Here is a 21,989-nt window from a genome sequence, read left to right as displayed (position 1 = left end):
CACTTACGATTCAGATGAATTCAATAGCCATGAATCGCCATATTCATTCGGCCTACAACCACACCAGCCAGCGCCTTGCACAACACATAGCACTGCAACATGAAAACATAGGGTAGCTCTAACCACTGATTTTATATGTGCTGCTTGCTATTTTAGATGTCTTAACCCTTCTCAGGGAAGTGTTTCTCATACTCCCTATAAGATGTTGTGGAGCGCTGCTTTCTAAATTTGTATTTTGATTTAGGAGCGCACAATTTCCCAAGAACGCGTCACTGAGTGTCCAAAACATTGACCGGTGCATTCGTTTACATCCACATAGTACGACCGCAAGTCATTCGCTTGACATATATGCAAGCCGCACATCAGTGACATCAAATAATGTCAGAACATAGCAAAACATGTTGATTTTGTTCATGTAAACTCTGTCACATCACTCCGAGTCGTGCTGGTATGAGTGACCATACACCTTCCAAAACAACGAGTGGCAGGCCGTAGTATGCATTGTTGTTCTAACTACTTATCATTCTTCATACTCTTTTCAGGTACACAATTCATGTGTTTCATAGTGTAGAGATAGACTAAGAATTTGAGTGCCTTATCGTTCATTTAGAGACCGTACGGTTGTTTTGCAGAAACGCCAATGCAGTACTGACACTGTTGGCAGCTAAACGAGGTGCTTGTTTATGCTTTTGTATCAAAGCTAGGGGCCTCTGCATGCTCCCCAGTGCACCTCGGAAGCTAAATAATGAGTCAGCATAACAATATGTAAAAATACACCCATGTGCACAATCAGATTTAATTTAATTAAGTGCCAGCAAGTGTAACTGGCAGCCTTCGAGAATGGCAATGTAACAATGTTGATAATCAAGTGTGCCATGTTGTTGCTTCTTGCTTTCTGTGTTTGCACTATACGAAATGAAGGATAGTTTATTTCAGATCTGTATGGTCAAAGCTGAACTACTAAAGCAGTTTTCTTCATCCTAATGACCTAATTAACTTCAGGTCAGTTGTTCAGGTCCGCTGGTAGTAGACGCATGAACTCAGTGACTGATAAGCCTAACCACAGTTAAATGCGATCAGCATTGCTTCAAACTGTGTGTGCAGCTGGCGAGGGCTGGAGTTCGTGCAGCCAACAACGCAGCACCACTTTCCACCCATCACTTGCTCACCCACATGGAGTGTAACTTCTCACGACAGAACCTTCTCATGCCAAACACTAGTCCGGCTCTTTGACGCTGTCATCTGCCATTAATTTCCAGCATTCTATATGTATGCTGCCCTTTACGTCGTAACACAATGTGGCCAGTAGCTGAGGAGCATTGAAAGCCAGGTGGTTCCAGGGAATCAACAAAATTCATTTATAAAAAATCTGCACTACTCTCAAACTTGCTTTTCTGAGAACATGACGGAAGTGTGCTGAGGAACATACCCAGCGAATTTCATTGACATCCGTTGACATCAAAAGGTCGCTGCAGTTGCCCTTTGAGGGCACAACCAATGCATTTGAGCACTTTGTGGACACAGTTAGCTTTATGGGAGTAGATAATGTGCTAACTGCTGTTTCCAAAATTTTCATTAATGTGGGATTGCTGTAAAAAAATCTTTACTTGTCACGAAATATGAAATGCATAGACTTCTATGGGTGTTCGCCGGGGATTCGAAAATATTTCATTGCCTCGGCATTTCGTTATTGCAGGTTTCGATTGTGCATCATGCCAGACACAATTAGTGATGAGATAAGAGGCCTTTCGACCTCGCATGTTATGAAGCTCAGAATGCCAAACTTGTCCTCATTCACTCAGTGTCAAAAATGCATTTACAGCTAAACCTCGATATAATGAAGGCATAAATTTTACTTTGTTACATTTAAATAATGTGTAGTCTTGTGGAAAGGCCTCACTCATAAATTTGGGCCAAAATATTTCAGGAAAAAAAAAGTATACTTTTTAGGTTAGCCATGCTTGGGCCGCACCATCCCCATTTTCCGAGCACACACCTCGTCAGCTGTAGCCATGCTGCATGACCTGTGCTATAGACTGTTCACAGTGCCGCTGCTTGGGTGCTGCCATTAACACGTGACCGTGCTGCCATTGAGCTCCTTCTGGCTTCCGCTGCCTGATAGCGCACCAAATGCGGAGTAAATTCAGAATACCACTGCTGTCTTAGTGAAATTAGGCATGTCTTTTTATTCGTGACAGCGCATAGCTCTTACTACCTCAGTACTGCATAATGTGTCAGCAGTCTGTCAATAATATTGTTTTCAGTACCATTAAAGATGTATGTCTGCCTCTTGCAGCCATAAATTTTAATGAACATGCAAGAGACTGATAATCTTTGGTTAGGGCATAAGCACCAAGAACAGTGAAAGCTGTATATGCGTGAAGTTCTCTGTCTACTTACCTATGTTATTATATTAGTTTATCGGTCACCAAATTCGGTCATCCATCAGATCATTCAGATAAAAAATAGGATAGAAGTGATTAAAATTTTACACCCAAAGTGCCTTGGTATTCAGTGCTTCAATGAAACTGCAGTCGGTTAAGGATATTTTGTCATGCTTTATGTGCTCGGAACAAAATTTGCAGTGAAGCAAGGCCTTCTTAATACCTGTACTTGTCGCAACATAGAAATTATGTTTGCATGGGAAATGATCTCGCTTTATTACGACTGCGTTTTTGGGCAGTCCATTGCGATTATGCATATGTATGAGCCCTGGCTAGTTGTCACCTCCTATTAATAAAATGCACATTATCGTATGCGAAATCTTCATTAAAGAAGCATGACAATGTGGCAACATCAAAAGTATACAAGAGGACACTCGATCATTCCTAGCTCATGCGCGCTCCTAAGTGTCCATATTGCATTCATGTGAAGGTAAAGGTCTTTTTCTCAAAGTTGAATACCTTATGTCATACATTTTGGGAAAACATGCAATAAAAAATGTATGAACCGGGAAAACGTACTATCCGAAGTCACTAAAAAATTTGGCAGACTCAACTGTATTGTATATCTGCGTAATGTATGGGCGATGTTTCAACTCTTCACGTTACGTGAAGAGTTGCAGCACAAGACACCCACACACGCCGATCTTGTAGCACCCAAGCAACCTAAGGCGCACACTGTCGTTTTTGCAGCTTTGGCACCCTTACATTCGCACTCCTTGAATTTAGCCTGGGTGAGCAGCTTCTTTGGGCGTAAATTTTGTCTGGAAGTTTTGACGAGAATTGTTGCACCAGCACCAACACACTCTCAAGAGAGTGGGGCCCTAGCGACCCAAGGTGCGCGCACCTTGTCATTTAAAGGCTGCCGAAGCAATATCAAGCTGGTGGGCAACACTGGAATACAGTTGAACCTGTTTCCTCTACTGTTTTAGATAGTTATTTTGGGGGGAGGAGGGGAGTAAAAACTAGGTTAAGGAAAAGAGGATATAAAAAAAGGAAAAAGAAAGAATACTAAAATAGGAGGGGGAGCAAAAGGCTAGGTGGCGCCAGCCGCCGCCCGTTACAAAGGGTATAGCCGCCATCCATCCATCCATCCATCCATCCATCCTCGATAAGGGAGGGAAACTTTGGAACCATCCGAATTTGCAGGATGTCAAGGAATGTCTAAGGCAGACGACGAGATGGTGGCGCATCAGGAGAAAGGAGGGTGAAAGGAGAGGAGCGTGAAATTATCACCGCTTTTGTTCTCCTTGTGATTTACTTCTATACCGTGCACCCCTAGAGGAGAAATTGGCACTGGTTGGCACTGATCGTAGGTAATTGTGACACGATTTGACTGGGCCAATGGGAGCTGCTATGGCACCACTGCAGTGGCTCACACCGGTTTCGCGTGTCTGCTCACCTTTGAACATATGTATGGGCGCGATGACGCTGGAGCTTTAACAACACGGTTTCACTACATTCGAATTCACTGTCGCATCGGGTGTACCTATGATGCCTGGTAGCAGGCATCATAGGTATACTCCAGGGCACTGTTCATGCTGCGTAGCGGCACAGTCCTCGCTTGTCTGCTATCGCTGTCATATCTTTGTCCTTCGAGCAAACCTGTAATTAATAAGACTGTGCACATTTATGGATTTGGATTTGTGAATGTGCAATAAAGCTGCCAGTGCTTTTTTGAATGCATGTTTCACTTTCGTCTTACGACCAGCAAAGAGGGGGGTGGGGAGGAATCACCAATATTTAATGTTGTTATTACAGTCGAACCCGGCTATATCGAACTTGCAAAAAAACTCCTATCAGTTCTATATAGGGCATAATTCGATATAAGGCTTCTAAAGAATTGGACGTCATAAAAGCACATACCATTTATAAAATAACTTTATTGATGAAACTAGCTTAGTTTTGCGTGAAATAGTCCTGTATTTTCTTCTGCTTGAGCAATTTCGTTACCTGCGACGCACGCAATTGTCCACATTGTCTAAAGAGTCGGAGCAGCTGAGGCCACAACCTTCCACATTCATACAGAAGCACCGGACTATTGTGGGTGCACCAATCACCTTGGAGGATGTATGCAAAGGACCATCATTGCTTTCTTCATTGTGCCAACTTTCACTTGTGCTCAATACGATGTCGGCAATGTAGTCTTCATTTTCGGGCTCTCCCGTGGTCGCGACACCATTATCTGCACTCAAACTCGTCGACCGTTGATTCGTCAACGGCTTCCGGAAATTCTGACAGCTCGCTTCTAACTTCGGCAACACCGGCAGTGGCTTCTTCGCACTCATCAGAATTTAGTCATTACCGGGTGCGCGGAAGCTGGCACGTGTGAAGCAATTTCGGATGAACCACTAGTGCACAGCTGTGCATACACGTCAGGCACCATGGGCACCGGGTCACAAGTTTCTTCGCTTTAGCCCTAATCTCCCCCTTGTTCAAGATCGGGCTGAGAGTGCTCCTCGGAATCTTGCACGCTGCGGGGACATCCAACTTCTCACCGAGCTCAACCCGATTTATGATTTCAAGCTTGACGGCGAAAGGCAAATTCTGCCGCTTCATCACGGCAACATTGCGGGAGAAGGCCCACAAGGCGGAAACGCAATGAACCAGTAAAGCAGCGAGACAACTCGCACTTACGCCATTTTGCACGACGAGGGCACAAGAGCCTCTGATTGGCTGCCTGAGCAAGCGCTGTGGTCGGGCCAGGATAATTTTTTGCAGAGGGATGGTGATGGCTCGCCAGACGCTGCGTGGTCACGGTAGGGAGAGCAGTTGAATGGAGCTGTGCCGCCGGGTTTCCCCACTGCCGCGAGGGAAAGCAAACTTCTGGGTGCACTTTTGCACCACTTGTCATTCAATATATTGAGAGTCGCTGCTATTTTTGTTCTATGTAAGCATAATTTTTGCTATATATACTCATTGTAACTATACCGTGCTCAGAAATTGTTCGATATACAGAATAATTCTATGTAAACGGGTTCGATTAATATTATTATGCATCCATGAGCATGGTGATGCATTCGAGGATGGCTTCACCTTTGCACAGTGTAGTATTGCACTGTGCAATGTGTCAGTCTTCTCTTTTTGATTGCTAGAGGGAAGCTCAATTAAATATCAGCATCCTCACAAAATTTTTATCCCGGCAATCTCCAACGGCTTGCCCTGTTACGCTTTGATTTTGTGTGTACATGTTTGTGCAACATATGTATGCCATTTTCCATAGGCAACACCTACCGCTGCCTTGAACACATGCACATCACATGCGCTTCATACGTACTGTGCACGTCCGTGCAGTCACCACTGTTTCCAGCTGTAGTGCACCCACACAATTGTGCGCAATGCAATCACTGGCACCCACGGCACAGTTCGCATTAAATACCATAGTCTTGCGTTGTGATTTGTTACATTGAGGTTTAACTGCATTTGTGAGACAATTAAATGTTATTTAATAACACTACGGCAGCAGCATACAATGTATCTAGCGACAGAGTTCATGCTGTTAGAGTGATGTAACGCTCAATATGCAGAGGTGGTGCCAGAGCTTCTTTAACTGAAAGAAAACCTACCACTGCATGCACTGGGGTGCTTCATATGCTGCAAAGCAGGGCATTTAAAATTTGAATTTGGGTGTCAATGCGCAAGCAGATAGTCCTGTTCAAACTTACCTTCATGTGCCTTCATTATTTTTTTATTACTAAGGCTTTTCGCCATTGTAATGCATGCAGATGCGATTAGACCTGAGTGTTGGTTCAAGTTCTGTCATTCTGAATTATCGGAATTCCACTGTATCAAGTTATTTGTACTGGCCATATCATTGGCAGCACTTAAAAGAATATCTTTATTGCATTGATAAATTGAAAGCCATGGCTTAATTGTCACAAATTATGCCTGATTTGGTGGGAAAGTAGTTCTGAGCTACATGCCATGCAGTAGACACTTTTTTGTGGTACTTGTGTGACCTTTCTGCAAGAACATTGTTGCAATGTTGTCCCTTGTTAAGCATCCAGAGCCACTGGGTTGGTGGCAGTGTTTGTGCCACTGCGGTGCACTGCCGTTCTTCTGACAGCTTTCCCTTCCTTTGCAGACTTGCTAGAGGTAGCGCCCATTTTGCCAGTGCTAGCTGAGGCCTTGCAGTGTCATTGATGGTGATTGTGTGATGCATCGAGAGTAACCTGTGGCTTGCCTTGATCAGGTCGCCCATTGTTCTTCATACAGGACAGCATGTGCTGTTCCCGACCCGCGTCGTTGTGATGCTCGTGTCTAGGGAACGGGATTACATGGCATGATTGATCATGATGCCGTGTAAGCCCAGGGTATCTGCAGCTTTCTACTTTCTTTTTTTAAAAAAAAAATTGTTTTAAGAGCAAGACATGCAGACGTGTGGACCACCTTGAGAGAACTGTACTTTTGTGTACTTTTGGGCTTCAAAAGTGGGTGAAGTAGAAGTGTTGTATGTGACAAAACAGCTAGCTGTGAAAAACCATCTAACAGTTTTTTTTTTCAGTATGCCAATATATGGAGCAGTTTATGCATGGCTTGTTCATCATGGCTTCATTACGGGCAACAGTAAAAATGCTCACAAACATCATCATCATCATCATCAGTAGACATTAATTAGATCCTCGTCACAAAGTTTATTACTTGGGCAAGAAACTTGAATTGCACAAGCAGGCAGTATGTGTTGCAGTTGCAGATGGTGCATTTAGCTACTCTTTAGTTACAGTCTTTTATTTTGGGGATTCTGTTTTTCTCTTTCTGTTTGTAACATCAGTTAATGGGTATTTAGCTTTGTCAAACTCTGTGTCAATGCATCTTTGCAAGAGTGTTCCACACGTTTGTGCTGTCTATTTGCTTTGCTTGCATTGAGTCACCACACTGTGAATAAGTAAAAGGCTTAACTGCTCACCATTAACTAGGCACCTTTTGGCAGCGAAGAAATTTTTGGTATTAAAAGTTCTATGGTGCTATTTTTTGTTTGTTTGTTTATTTATTTATTTATTTATTTATTTATTTATTTAAGTTGAGTTTAATTCTCTTGATGGCTCTCCACCTTTCAGGGGAAAAAACAAGTCTTTCAAGGGACACACAGTGTCTGCAAGGACATAAATTTAGAACCAAATTTCGAGCTTTCAATTTAAGATAGCCATTTAATGGCTGTTAAGGCATCCATGATTAATGGGTATTGAATATAAAAGTTGTGTAAGTTCTGCACTGGGGGAATTCTTCCATAATTGTGTGAACATTAAAGAATCATGTTGCCCTAGTGCGACTACATGAAGGAAGCTTTCTTTTTTTTCGACACTTTGTGGTGACTTTTTATCCTAAACTAAAAATTTGGAGCCTCTGGAGGCTAACATGCACAATGTTTATAAAATGAGGTTCAGCATTTATGACAAAAAATTTATGAATCAGTGAAAGATGCAGTCTAGAGGTATGAAGTCACGGGTGTTGGACATGCACCAAGTATATGAAATAGCTGCTATGGTCACTTGTCGCTGTTGCTGCTGCTGTACTGTGCTGCAGCTATCTTTACTGCTACACTGCTGTCTGGCTCACTTGGTTTGTTTCTTAAAGTACTCATTTATGCACATGGCTTGCCAAGGTATCTTGAGAATATCTTTGTGCCATGTAAGAGGTTTCTTCTTTCTTGAGGCAGTAGTATGTGTGTAGCATAGAATAGTTTGCAGCCTTGCTGTTTTCTACCACATGCTTGTATCACACTGCCCTATGATTACCTTATAGCCCATGTGTGTTCTTGTTGGTCATTAGCTTGTTGGCTCTGCCCCATTAATGTAGGTAAACACTTGTCTGCATAATCTGCATAACATTAAAAAGTGAACTGGGGTCCTATGTAACCTGTTATAATTATTATGAAAGATAGTGTGATGCTTCACAAAGTTCATTTAGATACACATTTAGATACATTCTTGTTCTTAATCATGCACACAACATTGAACCTTTCCCTGTAGGAGAACAGTATACACCGTATTTACTTGTGTAAGGCCAGCGCTTTTTTTTTTTTTCTTCAGGTTTTTTATGGGGCGCGAGCCTTCTTGAGGTAGGCTTATGGCTACTCACTGAAGCTTCCTCTAACTGTGCTCAGACAGCTATGCAGAGTATAATGCAACGACTATTGGCCGAACCCTTTTATTTATTCGTCCTCGTCGTTTCATTGCCCTCTTTGTTTTAGAGCTTACCTCGTTGGCGCTTTCGCAGAGCTGGTCGTCCTTCATGCTGTTTGAGATTCCCATCACATTGAAGTTTTTGACAGCAGTCTTGAATAAAACCACATGCTATGTGTTAAAAATCAACGTCCACACTTATTGCAGCAGTGCCTTTCAAATGCGCCCTAAAGCACCATGCAGCTAAACCTGCTGAACAACTTGCCTCAGCACTGCCAATAACGCAAGGAGGTTTTAAAAAAATGTATTAAAAAGCTCCTTTCAATGCCGTTGAAGCTTGTTGGATGTGTGCCGCTTGAACACAATCTTGCAGGTTATGGTGATATTATGACAATGCCATTGTCAGCAGGGCAGTAACTAGTGCTATCTGGTAGAAGCTTGCGGAAATGAATAAGCATGCTGATTTGACCTCTGAGATCACAACTGTGCGCCAGTGCAATCTTGGAGGCCACCACGCATGGAGGTATGCACATGACTTTTCGTGTTTCATAGTGGGGATGTGAGCCCTACACAAGTAAATACAGTGTAATATATTTTTCAGATAATCTTTTTTATTCTTCTTTACGTGAGATGCGCATTCAAAACTGGAGCCACGATTTTGTAGCGATGCCTTTCCCGATGCTATTCCTTTTTGCGCTTCATCAGTGGTCAGAGTGACGTTCTGCCCACGTTATCAATGGGATCAGCCAGCCTTGAACGGTGGATGAAAAGAGGAATAGAATCGAGTGGAAGGAAATGCTACAAAATCGCGGCCCAGCTTTTGTGCAAGGTCAGCATTTTTTCTTGCATCAAATATACAGACAAGCATGGGAATGGTAGCACTATGCTTAGAGTGCTAAGAACACTAGTCCTTAGGTAATTATCTGAGGAAAATGAACCACCTAGCATGCCAAGAATTGTAGAACAAGACCTATACTTACTAGCCTAGCGAAGCCCTGTCTGTGTTATAAAAGAATGCAGAGAATTATGAGATATATGTGTCCACTTTTTCCACTTTTAGAATGACTAAACTGAATCTCTCCATTGCCGTTTTGCACAGCTGGCAATTGAGTTCAATTCTTGCCACCACTCAAAAATAGTCGAAAACATCAGCAGTAGGCTTACTCACAAAGTTCAAATTTGTAAGTCATGTTTTAAATGAGTTGTTCTCCATGAGAAACATCTTTTACGATTTAAAAGCATTTACAGCTGCTATGCCAAACTTTGTGCTCTGAACTTAAAGCAGGAGAAGCAACCACAGACTGGTATGTGAGAAATTAAGCATCTGTGGTTAAACTGCTTATCTTGTGCCAGATGATGTCATTGATTTGTTGTAGGTTCAAGCTAGTTAGGTGTGCTTAGGTGTGCAAGCAGCCTTGTGAGCTAGAAAAATAAGTCTCACAGAAATTGTACAAGCAAGATGGATTGCAAGATCTGAAGAAAAAAAAAGTTATGCCTTGGTTTTTGGTTGCGGCTAGTAGTGTAGTGTAGTAGTGTGCCAGAGCTATGTAGTAGTAGCTCTGGCACTTCCAAATTTGTTGTTGTGAATCTAATTAGAATCTACCTTAATCGTTCTAGGCTGAGGAACTTTGGCTAGGTAGTATGTTAAGCTGTTTACTACTTTAGGGATATGCGAATAGTGAAATTTTAGTTTAAATCGAATTAGAAAGGACTGGTGTACTATTATGGCGTAAAAATTCAAGTGGCATGTGGTCATGGCCAGAGCAGTTACATAATGACTGGAACAGAACAAATACATGGTCTGTCAAAAATAATTTCTGGTGCAAAACTAGTGCCAATCCATTGCTATAAAGAACAGAGGGTTTACCTAAATGTGACATTGAAGGCAGAGTTTGAGAAGTAGTGCTGTTCATAGAATGTTGTCCCTGTGCAGACACTGCCACATGCAGCATCTTTTCGTTGCGTAACAACTTGCAAGCTGCAGTATTGGCGAATTGAACGTTGCAAGACACATACTGCTTTGAAAGCAGCGCAGCATATGTATACATGGCCTTCATCATTAAACTTTCACTATTTTTATTTTTATTGTGCAAGCAATGCACTTGTGGCTTGCACAGATGCTTTATTCTCCATGGCGGACATTTCTGCCTGCATTGCAAATTGAGGCAGAAAATATAATTAACAAACTCATTAATTAAGTTTATCATTGTGTGAAGGGTCTACACCTCATATGGAAAATTGAAGGCATTCATATCCTAAGGCAGGTTCAGTTTGTATTATTTTTCTGCAAAAGTAAAGTATCCATCATGCGATTTGTTGCTCAGGGTGTCTGATTTTGTGTTTGAAGATTCAGAATTTTGGCTTACCTCAGGTTCTCACACATTTCTCCGTCCCACAGGGCTAGAAAACACTCGGTCGTCTTTTTTCCTTTTTTTATCACTTCCAGACACACAGGCACATAGGGTGACATAATACCGCTTGGCTGTTGCATAGTTGAGGGGGGGGGAAAAGCTGCAGTTGTGTGGCATGTGGCTTTACACTGCCCCCTAAAATAAAGTGGGGAGAAACTCAACAGAGCACCATACATTGTCCAAAGAAATCTTTACAAAGAAACAACATACAGGTCTTAGGAGGAAAAACAGAAAGTAAAGCAAATTTCTTAACAAGAATAGCACAACAATGGGTGAAACACTACAGGCAAAATATTTCAGAAAAACATTTTCTTGGTGTCTCTATATTAAGTAATTTTATTGATAACTGAGTTAAATTAAGCCTGTTTATAGAGTTCTGGGCAATAAATAATCTAGCGCTTTGTAAGCGTATTCACGGACGTGGAACATGCCAATATTCATGATGTGGTGTTGTGAAATGTATGAAATTTACTTCAAAGTTATGTTCTTGGATAGGAATGCAATTCTGTGATGTATTTGCATCTGCAACTGAAGAAGAGGCATTTCATAAAGGCACCTTTTATTACACTCAAGTTTCTGAATTGCTCTTCATAGGCTGACAGGAATGGTATACATTAATTTATTGCACTGAGTGCACCTTTTTGTAATTTGCTAGCTTAATAATTTTTGTGGTTGTCTTGGTAATCCAACCTAAATGGCAGTAGTTAATGTTTGATTCAAAAAGAGCAAAATGGGTGATATAATAGTAGCTTAGTTTGTTTGGGCAGCATATTCTGAAATTTCCTCAAGATACCTACACCACGAGCAGGCTTGGTTTCTGGATGTTCAATATGCATTTCTTGTAGCATGAATTCGTTAGACCCTCATATTTTTTACGTTCATAACTATTTATATTCTTTTATCAGAAAGGGTAAGAGAGGTGTTTGTTGAGAGGGTAACATTATTTGCCTTGAATGATATAACTACTTTGTTTTGTTTGAGTTTATATGTATAGTGCAGTTCTTTCAGACCATACTTAGAAGTATTTCTAACACAATTACCCATTTTCAATAGATTGTCAATGTCAGATCCCAATAAAATAAGCTCGTGTCATTTGCATGAATGACATACGTCACTATCTATAGTAACTAAATTGGTTATGTATATGTTAAATATTAAAGTGCCCAGTATACTTCCCTGGGGTGCACTGTGTCTGTTTTATAGGCTGATTTCGCAATACCGATAGATACGCACGTGTCTGTGTTATAGGGTGATTTGTCACTACCGATAGATACACACTGAACATGGGTGGTTTCTGAATAAGTGTCACATGGTTTATTCTATGTAACACCTTTGAGAAATGTATATTCCGTGTATAGTTTTTCATTTTCACAGTTTTCAATGATTCATTACTTTTTTCATAAAAAAGTGAGTTCTGTAACTAAAGTTCTGAAACTAAACTGTTTGCTTGTAATTAAGTTAAATTTATCGAGAAACCACGCTAGTCATAATAAAATTGTTGTTCCTGTCCCTTAGAAAAAGTTCGCTAGATACTGGTCAATTTATGCAATACAACAGCTCTTGCTTTTTTCATTACAAGTGGAAGTATGCCCAGATTAAAAGAAATATAGTAGATATAAGTTAATATGGGGCATATATCTTGAATAACAGGCTTCATTTTTAGACCAAGTGCACCCTCACTCTTGTTTATCTTCATGCACCTAAATTCTGAGAGCACCTCAGAATTGTTACCCTTGGAAAGAAAAATACTCTTTATGAGAAAATTGATAGAATCTCACGCTCTAGAGTCATGTGTACCGTCAATTAATATAGTAGGGTAACATTAAACTTATCTGCTTATTCAGTACCGCTATAATTTACACTCTCAATCATAATACCTTCTGGAGTGCTTTGCTGGATGCGGCCTAATAGCAAACTTAGTTTGCTCCAGAGAAGCCTTTAAACTGTAATACCGTCGAACATGTTAAGGTGATAGGCACTTCTAGCTTTGCCCAGCCTTTCTTTCGGACTGATACACAATGCATGGCAAGCTGTGTCTTTTTGCAGCACATCTTTGCGCCTACCCTCTGAATGTGAAATTAGCCACACTGAATGACAGATTTCACTCTGGATATCTCAGTCTTGCAAGAAAAGGTGGAACTAAATGAGCTTGCTGTCAGGTAGAGCATTCTTCGAATTTCCAATATAAATGTACACCCGTGATTCAAAAGTAAGTGGACCTGAAGTTCTGCAAACAAAGAAGAAAATAAAAATAATCCTGGCAACTCAGATCAACAATCTGTAACTGATAAATGCACTGCAATGTTTGCAATGCCAAGGCATTGAAGAAATTCTCTTTCCCTTGCAGAACCTCCAGTTTGCATACTTTTGGTCATGGATGTACACAGCAAATTCAAAATTTTTAAATGTTATGAACAATATCTTTGTTAATTACTCTTTTTGACTATAATTTCCTTCACTCTATATCTACTGAGGAACCTAAAGCATCTGTACAAGCCACATGTATATAGCTTGCAAATTGTTTAGTTAGAATGGGTGAAAACTTATTCATATTGAAAGGACAATTTACGAGTGGCATACAAAACATGTCTACAGATAAAGCGTGAAAAGACAGAGTTTTAGCTTTCCCAGTATTTAGGTAAACGCAGGCAGACTGCGCGTTGGGGCTTAGGAACCGAGGCATAAACGTGAGTGGCCTGCATGGTACCGCCACCTCGTGGCGCATAGCTCAGACAAAAACAGCTAATGTTGCTACTTTGCTGCTTGTGTAAATTTTCGGCAGTGGTGTGATCATGTTGCTGCTGAAAATTTACACCCGCAGCAAAGTAGAATACACCTGGTTAATGCAATATTAGCCGTTTTTGTCTGAGCTCTGCGCCACCAGGTGGCTGCACCATGCAGGTCACTCAAATTTACGCCTCCACCCGTTCGCCCTGTCCACCTGCATTTACCTGTATAACAAACAAGCTAAATGTCTCTATTGTATGTGTTCACATGCCACCTAGCTCTTTTTCATCATGTCACCAAGTTCTGTTTTGGCATGAAGAATGCACTGCGGCCTTATATCCACATCAGGATTGATATGCCTTGCTGCACACATGCTAACCTTTCAAACTCTTGGACGTTGCTCCACAGTCTAGCCACACATACATTTGAGCCTAACACTCTTCTACAGCTCTGCGTATCGTGCATTATCAGTAACTGCCACGTCTGGCAATGCCTTGTTTTTATCAAGTCACCTGTTTGCTCACTAGTGATAGCAGAGTATGACAAGGATTTCACTAGAAACTCTGCACTCACTTGCAAATGAAACTGCAGCTCTGACAGTGTGGTGTGGCCTAGAGGATTAACATAAAGAAGGAAGTTTGATTCAGTTCAAGTGAACAATGCCATAGGGCTGCAACTTCAGAGCTTTACAACTCGCCAAATATGGAGCTATGGTGACCATGCTTGCATAGTTAACCATCTATTAGTTTGAAATACTTGAGTTGAACGCTATGTGTACTTAGGTTGACTTATGCAATTTGACTAGATAGTGATTGAAAGTTAAATCTTTGCACATCCCTATGACGAAAATTTGTCAACAATTTGTGTTGAAAATTTGGTCCAGCAGATTCACTTCACTTCTATTTTTTGGATAAGAACTGTTTTACTGTAATTTTTTTACTAGTAGTGTATTTATTACTGGGGAACTTTCAAGACTGCTGGCCTGCCCAAGCTATGATTGGAGCTGGCTAATACAATTTGTTTTGAATAGGTGCTGAATGAACCGGAGACATGGTAAGGAAAACTGCTCCTGCTTCTCTGTGGTGTTGGCAGTAAACAAAGTCCTTATCAGTTATATGGCTTTCCTCATGTTCCTCCCTATCTAGGGAAGAAGAAAAAATGGCAGTATGCTATTGACAGATGCATAACAAAGCAGGCTTGTGTTATTTTAGAAACATGCTGCCAATTAAGAAGTTCTTGAGAGTGGATCATGCCTGTTAGTAGCATAGATTAAAGTCAGAATTGTTTTGTACTTGATGTTTCTTTGCAAGTGTTAGGGAATATAAGTGCTAGATATAACTGCATTTATAAAGCTTATCTCCATGTATGCTTTATTCATTATGGCGAAGGTTTATACTTTGTTGCTTCTGCCTAGGGGCCTGCTTGTAGCACCTGACTGGTGTTTTAACTCACTCTTTCTTTCAGTTCATGACCTAGAGGCACTTGGCAGACATAATAAACTGTTCTGTGTTTCAGAACAGTGATACTTGTGACATATATAAAATAAAGTGACCCACCGTGACAATGTTGACACTATGCTTATTATACTACAGCCATATTGTGCCCTTCATCTCTGAAATTTGCACCACTGTGCTTGCGGCTTGTTCTTGTACAGCTGTTTTGTTTTTTCTCTCTTATAACAGCATGACAATATGTTGCAGCAGCAGCAACAGTGGACCTTATAACAGAATTGAATCTGTGTATAGCGTATTTGTTTTCAGGACCTGATTGCTTGTTTCTTCTACAATAGGCTGTGCTGCAGTGCATGAAAATATGCCCAGTGAATAAAGAAAGGGAGATTTTTGTATAGACCGAGGAGCATGTTGATTATGGTCCAAGCCTTCCTTTTGTACAGTTTGTATAAAAAAAATTTCTCGGCTTGCTTCATGAACACATATCTATGTTCAGAGCAGATAAATAACTGTCTGTAGCTAGACATACAAGCGTGCCACAGCCACGGTCCCCCATTCTATGCTCAGGAAATGATTAATGCATAAAGGAATGAGAAAGATTGGTTTGAATTAGTGCACTTGTAGGTGTCCAACTGTTGCAGTATAAGATTGCCCCAGGACAAGTGGAATTGGCCCACTTGCCTACAGATATCATTAAATGTTCCGACTTTTGTAGCATATAAAAGGGGGGAAAAATATCATTAGAGAGTTTAAGTTTAGGGGACGCAACTGCTTGCATACGCAAGCCGCTTACGTCCCCTAATCTAAAACTCTATTAAAGACCATTTGACTAGGGTTGTTCAAGTAGTGAAATTTCCTAATCGAATAAAATATGAATGTTCAAGAAAAACTAGCTCCGAATATCAAATGAAATATGAAATATTTTCTAAATTCTAAACAAAGTGAAATATGTAATTCATTGTTTAGCTCACTTGGTGAAAAAGAATGAGGCTTATGTGCCATATTTAGTGTAATACCATTCACAACTGGACGTTTGAACAACTGAAGAGCTTGTGAGTGAGTAACAACAGCCTTTAGCAGCTGAGGTGCCATAACTATACCAGCAATGGATAGAGGCAACTGCACATCAACAGATGTTCATAATGTGTTGTTTCTTGAAGTAGTGAAATGTGGTACTACAGCGCCACACATAGTTTTAATGAGGTGCAGACATGGCAAGACTGGCCAAATAATGAATTGAAAGAAGTATTCATACATAAGCTGGCTAAAAGCAAGCCATTCTTAATTGAATGACTAGAAATTATTAAGCAGAAGTTATGTGCGTTTGCTCAGAAAGTTGTGCCCCTGCACAGCAACTGCAACTCTCCTGCAGTCCTCACTTCCATAGTTCTCTCTACTTCACGGCTCCAATATTCAAAACACGAATTGAAAAATTTTGAATGACAATTCCTAAATCGAATACTAATCAAATAGCAGAGAATATTCTATTCATATTTGAAATTTAGAATATTTGGGCACTTCTCCTTATGAACTGCCTATAGGGCAGTACTTGATGGAATACCACCTTTTGCGGCTCCTAGTTTTTCCTTCCATAGAAGTTAATGTGTCTATATGCTAGTGACCTTTTTCAGACAATGGTTAGGCTTTCTTTTATGCGATAATTATGTATCGACAAACCTTACTTTTAGTTGTGATAGCATCAGGTGTGTTTGAGATCCTGGCTATCAAGGTCTTCATATATGCAAGAAAAGTTTGAAAAACGTCAACTATAACTACTGAATTTGTTGGTTTCCTCTGCTTCTGCAATAAGTGTACATGAGCATGTGCAAACTGTCTTAGGCTTTAAAAGGCCAGCATCATCTCCTTGGACATAGGTTTTTAGGCTTGGACATTTCTTAAAAATTACCATGCTAGCAGAAACATTTACATGTAGATTGCTCCCCAACAAACAAATGCATTTCTTTTAATTGAACCACAGTTAGTTCACTGGGCAGCATTCTTATGTGCTGTAAAGCAATGTTTGGGGCATTAAAAAGCAAACTGGAGATTGCTGAGTAGCATTGAGGTCTTGTATTGATGTTTGTTGCCCAGTGTGCACTGAGCTCACTTGCACATCTGATTCCCATGCTTCAGGGTGAATGTGTTGGCACATTGTTTGCCAGCATTCAAAGAGGGAACATAAGCAGTCTTATGAAGATAGGGCATAGCCCTTGTTAACTTTTCACTGGAGATTTTTGCTTAACTTTTGGTATTTCAATTTACTTTGTTTTCTGTTCATCAATATCATGAAAAAAAAAGCACAGCCTCCTTTTCATTGAATGCCCTTCAGGCATAGAATTTTCCGAATCAGTTTAACCATTCATGTATAGCTTCTTTCACTGAAATTGCAAGTTTAATGTGCTAGCCGCATTTGGCTGCTTATGTTCCTTCAGGATGGCATCTCTGCATTCTGCAATTGTATAGCATATTGCTCCGATGTGTGGACGAGTACAGTTTTCTGCAGGTACTTGGCAGCTGTTGATTGCACAGTGAGAAGCGGGGGGGGTCCACACAATAGCTCCAGCACAGGCATGGAGAGCACGCTATGTAGCAGTTTGCCCAGCTTGTTTCTCAACAATTTGCAACGCTATCTCCAAAGATATTTTCATTTTGACTGTGCACTTGTGTGGCACCTGTTTCTCGCAAATAGATGAAAGATGTGCCTTCAGCTTTGTGATTGTGCCTCATAATTAAGTGCCACTTTTTTTTTCCTTTTCATTTTGTTAAGGAGTAATTTTGATTTCAGTGCTTACCTTGTGTATATTTTTTTTTTTTTCATGTAGATGAAAAAAGATTTTCTGGAGCTGCTTAAAGAACAGAAAAACTTGGACAAACACTCCCGTTGGGGTGATGTCAAGAAGAGCATGGCTGAAGATGCTCGATACCGAGCAGTGGAAAGCAGCTCCCAGCGAGAAGAGTGGTTCAAGGAGTATGTGTCCAAGCTGAGCGCACCTGTAAGTGATTTCCTGATCATATTTCTTAAGTTTAGTATAGTATAGTGGTGAAGAGAGAACACTTTTAAGCTACTGTGATTGCAGCTGGCATAGAGCAAAGCGAAAAATCAGTTCTGGCAGAAGGCGAAGGATGCCAGTGCAATAAGATTTTCTTTTTCTAAAAGTCGCAAAAGGTTGCAGCATCTTCGGTGCAACACTAGGCGATGCTTCATTCTGCTAAAAGTGTATCCTCTCACGTGTTCGGTTGCGACTATGCCTGTGTGCCTGCGACCACTTGGGACTTGTCTCTAGAGTGGTGGACCTCAAAGGGGGCTCCTCACCAGGCTCCATGGTAAATGTTTGTGATGCACTAGAGGCTGCAAAGAACCTTCCCCAGGGAGCATTTTACCACAGGGATATCAGGGTTCAGCTGAGATTGAAACAGTTTAAATGTAGCAAGGGTGTGAGGAGATGAGCTACTCTTCCTCACATAAGAAGGCTGTCTCCCACCTTGAGAAGCAAGTAACTCCCCAAGGCAGTCATTCGTGAAGCACTGCACAGGCCCAGGCTGGCCCGAAAGCCCAGGCCCGAAGTCTTCAGTCCGAGGTCAGGCTTGGGTTTGAATCCATGCACTCGGGCCAGGCCCGGGACCATTCACTGATGAGCCTTATACGTCGAAACTTCCAACACATGCGGTCACTCTGCATAGGTCCTAGGTATTCCGTGTATAGCCAAAGTGACAAGTTTGAAAAAACTGGCTAATAATTACCTTCGCAAGCAAAATCAAAGGGAGTTTTCTTTCCTTTTTGTGTGGGTGAAAAATATTCTTAGCAACAGAAATAATTAGAATTTTCTTTGCTTTGTTTTGTTCTCATGAAAGAAAAAAAAAAATGTTCTGAAAAATCCTCTTCATACTGTCTGGCTGTTTCCAATTTCTGTGATTGCACTATTTCATCACTGTATATACAGTTATTGCATTCCAATAGTGCCATTTTGCCACATTTTTATTTATTACACCACAATGAAGATTGCCTTATGGTCACCACAGTACTCATAGAGAGCTTGCGCCTTAACAGTATTTGCAGTGTTCTTCACAAACCTTCAATTTATGCATGATAATTGTTTCGTTGTGGGCTCAGATGGGTTCATATGGCAGTGCATTTCCCACCTTAACTTTTTTCATGCGAAAGTTTGAAAATGGGTGTTTGAACATTTAGTTGCTTTTGCACCAAATAATTTTTAAGCTCTTTCTTGCTGTAAGAACTATTTACAAGAGCCATTTTATACCAATATCAATTACAGGGTCCAACTACAATTACCAACTGGGAAAACTGGGAATTCTCAGGGATTTTGAATAGTCTGGAAATACTCGGGGAAAACTCGGGGAATTTTTGCTTCTATCGGGGAAAATTTGCTGTGATTTTATCGAAAGGGAATGAAGGTTGCGATAACGCTAGCTGGCTCGAATAAAACAGAAGAATCATAACGAATCGTCGTTGATGCCATGTCGACGGCTGGAGGAGTTGCCATTGTACAGTCAACGACCGACTTTTGGACGTCCGACGGCTTCGCGGCACCACCACGTATACCATAGGGTCAATGTATAAGAACGTCTTAAATTTCGGACGCAAGAACCTTTTGCTGTTTGATTGTCCAGACTTTTTGCCATGACTGCAGGTCTGAAACGGCATTAGTCAAAGCCACTACCTTCAATTTTGAGCATCACACTGCCTCGAACCGGCACTCTCACGCAGATCCGCTGGCAGCCGTAGCCGTCAACGCAGAAACGCCAGGTGTAGCTGCTTCGACGTTCGCGATTAAGGTTCTTGCTGTTTGGTGCCATGTTTTTTATTGAAAGGATTCGCCGCTGTCAGCAATGGCACCGACTCCGCCTTTCTGGTCCTGGCGATTGGCTTCAGAGCTCGGAAAGCACTGCCTGTTGCATAATGCCGGGTCCCGAAAGCCAGCTTTGCCTCAGTACAGAAATGTTAAGCGATGAAGCATAACAAGTGTGGGAAGGGGCAATTGTCACGGGACACAGTACGTATTCCTTAATTATACACGCGTGCACCCGCCATCTCCTGTCACAGTACGAGCACCGATATGCCAAATAAGTGTACTGGCAGTCCTTCAGAGCTTTTTCAGTTGTGTCTGGGGCAATTTTGAGCCCTCAAGATCAGTAAAAGATGTGCATTCAATTTTTTGTCATCCTCCCTTTTTCGAAATGCCCGATTTTTCGGATGTTTCCGCGCCCCCTAGGGAGTGCCAAAAATTGGACGTTTACTGTACAACTAACCAAGAGGATGCTTCAAATGGTCCGTGGGGCAAACGCACGGCGGAAGGACGAGAACAGAAAGAACTTGCACATTGAGGAATGAACGGGAAAGGAAGCGTGCCGCCACTTCTTTGAAGGAGCGTGAGCTCGAAAAAACGAAGTGTTGGCTGATGCTGAGATGGAGGTTTCCCTCATCCAGACCATAATAAAATCTCAAAATTAGTGAAATGCAACACTGAGGCATTGTGCGGGGGCTGATAGTACGTCAGGACAGTTGAGGTTGACTTCCCAGCTGCTGAGGGATAATCTTAGTTGTGACAAAGTTCAGGCCTCATACCAATGAGCTTGCTATCAGTTAATAGAAATAGTTCCTATTCGAAAATATTTGATTCGGTATGCATCTCCTTCTTATTCGTATTTGAAAATGTTCAACTAGATTTGCAGTGGGTTTTACCATTCTTTTCGAAGGTATTTTATTCACTGTGCAGTTTACTAACCCCTTCCTTCTTTTTTCTTTTTTGAATAAAATAAGCGCTTCTCCTTACTATGCAAACTGGATTAAGTCATTTTTATTTTTTAACATGCTTACTAGGGAGTGATAGCATTGGGCAACATGGTGTGAGCCCGTCTCGGCATAAAACAAAGTTTTGTTTCACTCAGGGAATTTTGCAGAAGCACTCAGGGAAAACCTGGAAAACTCAGCGAATTTGGAAATGTCAACTTGGTAGATATGCTGAATTAGGATGCCGAAGGGGTGCTCGCAGGTCATTGCTGTGATGCCGTCGCGGTATCGACGCGTATGCGTAGCACGCACGTATGGAGGGTTGCATTTAGCAACCATTTTAGCCATTGCTATAATCATGGTGATAGCAGTAACATGAAAAGCTTAACCAAGTGCTGCGGATTGTGCTTCAAATGAGTGTACAAAGAAGAAAAAAAAAAAAAAACGACCCAGCTTGGAATCGTGCGGCCACTGCCAGATTTCGCCATCTCAATGCTTGGATCTACACTGCATCCTCGTATTCGGATCAATTAGAAAATTTCGCCATATGAACACCCCTATTAACTTCTTTTTTCCCTGTACTCATTATAGATGTGAATAAAAGGAAACATGGAAAACGGCGATGACGTGTTGAGGCACCATAGCATATATCACACACTTTTGTGATGACACTGCCTAAGATTACTGTCTTTATGTGCATGTCTGGTTTAGCCGTACAACATTAAAGTTCATTGATGTATATGTAAAAAAAAAACAGCAATTCCTGTTTCCCATGTGTGAAGGAGCCCATTTTTTCCACCTCCTGACAAAGCTTGCGTGTGCACCATGCATACAAGTCAATAGCACTGTGCAGCATATCGCCATAAGGCAGAATGAAGTTTACTTGGCCGAACTGGTTTGTGAACCGTGTAGAATTTTTATTTCTACGAACCGGAATGAAATCGGAGTGCACTAAACCAGTATGTTTTCTTTTTCCCCAGTTCAACATCCTGGTTATAGCAGAGCCACATCTGACAAAATGATACCTTTGTTATAAACATATGCAGTCAAACGCATTCATTATATCCGTGTTTGTTGTATCAAGGTTC

The 21,989-nt window shown here is 41.2% G+C and overlaps 1 protein-coding gene across 3 annotated transcripts in view; it reads left to right on the top strand.

Moving 5' to 3' along the window:
• The window catches only part of LOC126545442 (transcription elongation regulator 1), a 354,732-nt gene that overhangs the window by 283,095 nt on the left and 49,648 nt on the right, over positions 1–21,989 (top strand). For all 3 annotated transcript variants that reach the window (XM_055061241.2, XM_050193319.3, XM_050193318.3), the window contains exon 14: positions 17,975–18,145. In XM_055061241.2, the coding sequence (XP_054917216.1) occupies positions 17,975–18,145 (171 nt within the window). The remainder of the gene's footprint in view (positions 1–17,974; positions 18,146–21,989) is intronic.

Source organism: Dermacentor andersoni, chromosome 1 (genome assembly GCF_023375885.2).
Source record: "Dermacentor andersoni chromosome 1, qqDerAnde1_hic_scaffold, whole genome shotgun sequence".
NCBI lineage: Eukaryota > Metazoa > Arthropoda > Arachnida > Ixodida > Ixodidae > Dermacentor > Dermacentor andersoni.
The sequence above is the reverse complement of the archived record's forward strand: the minus strand, read 5'-3'. Positions and strand labels throughout refer to the sequence as shown.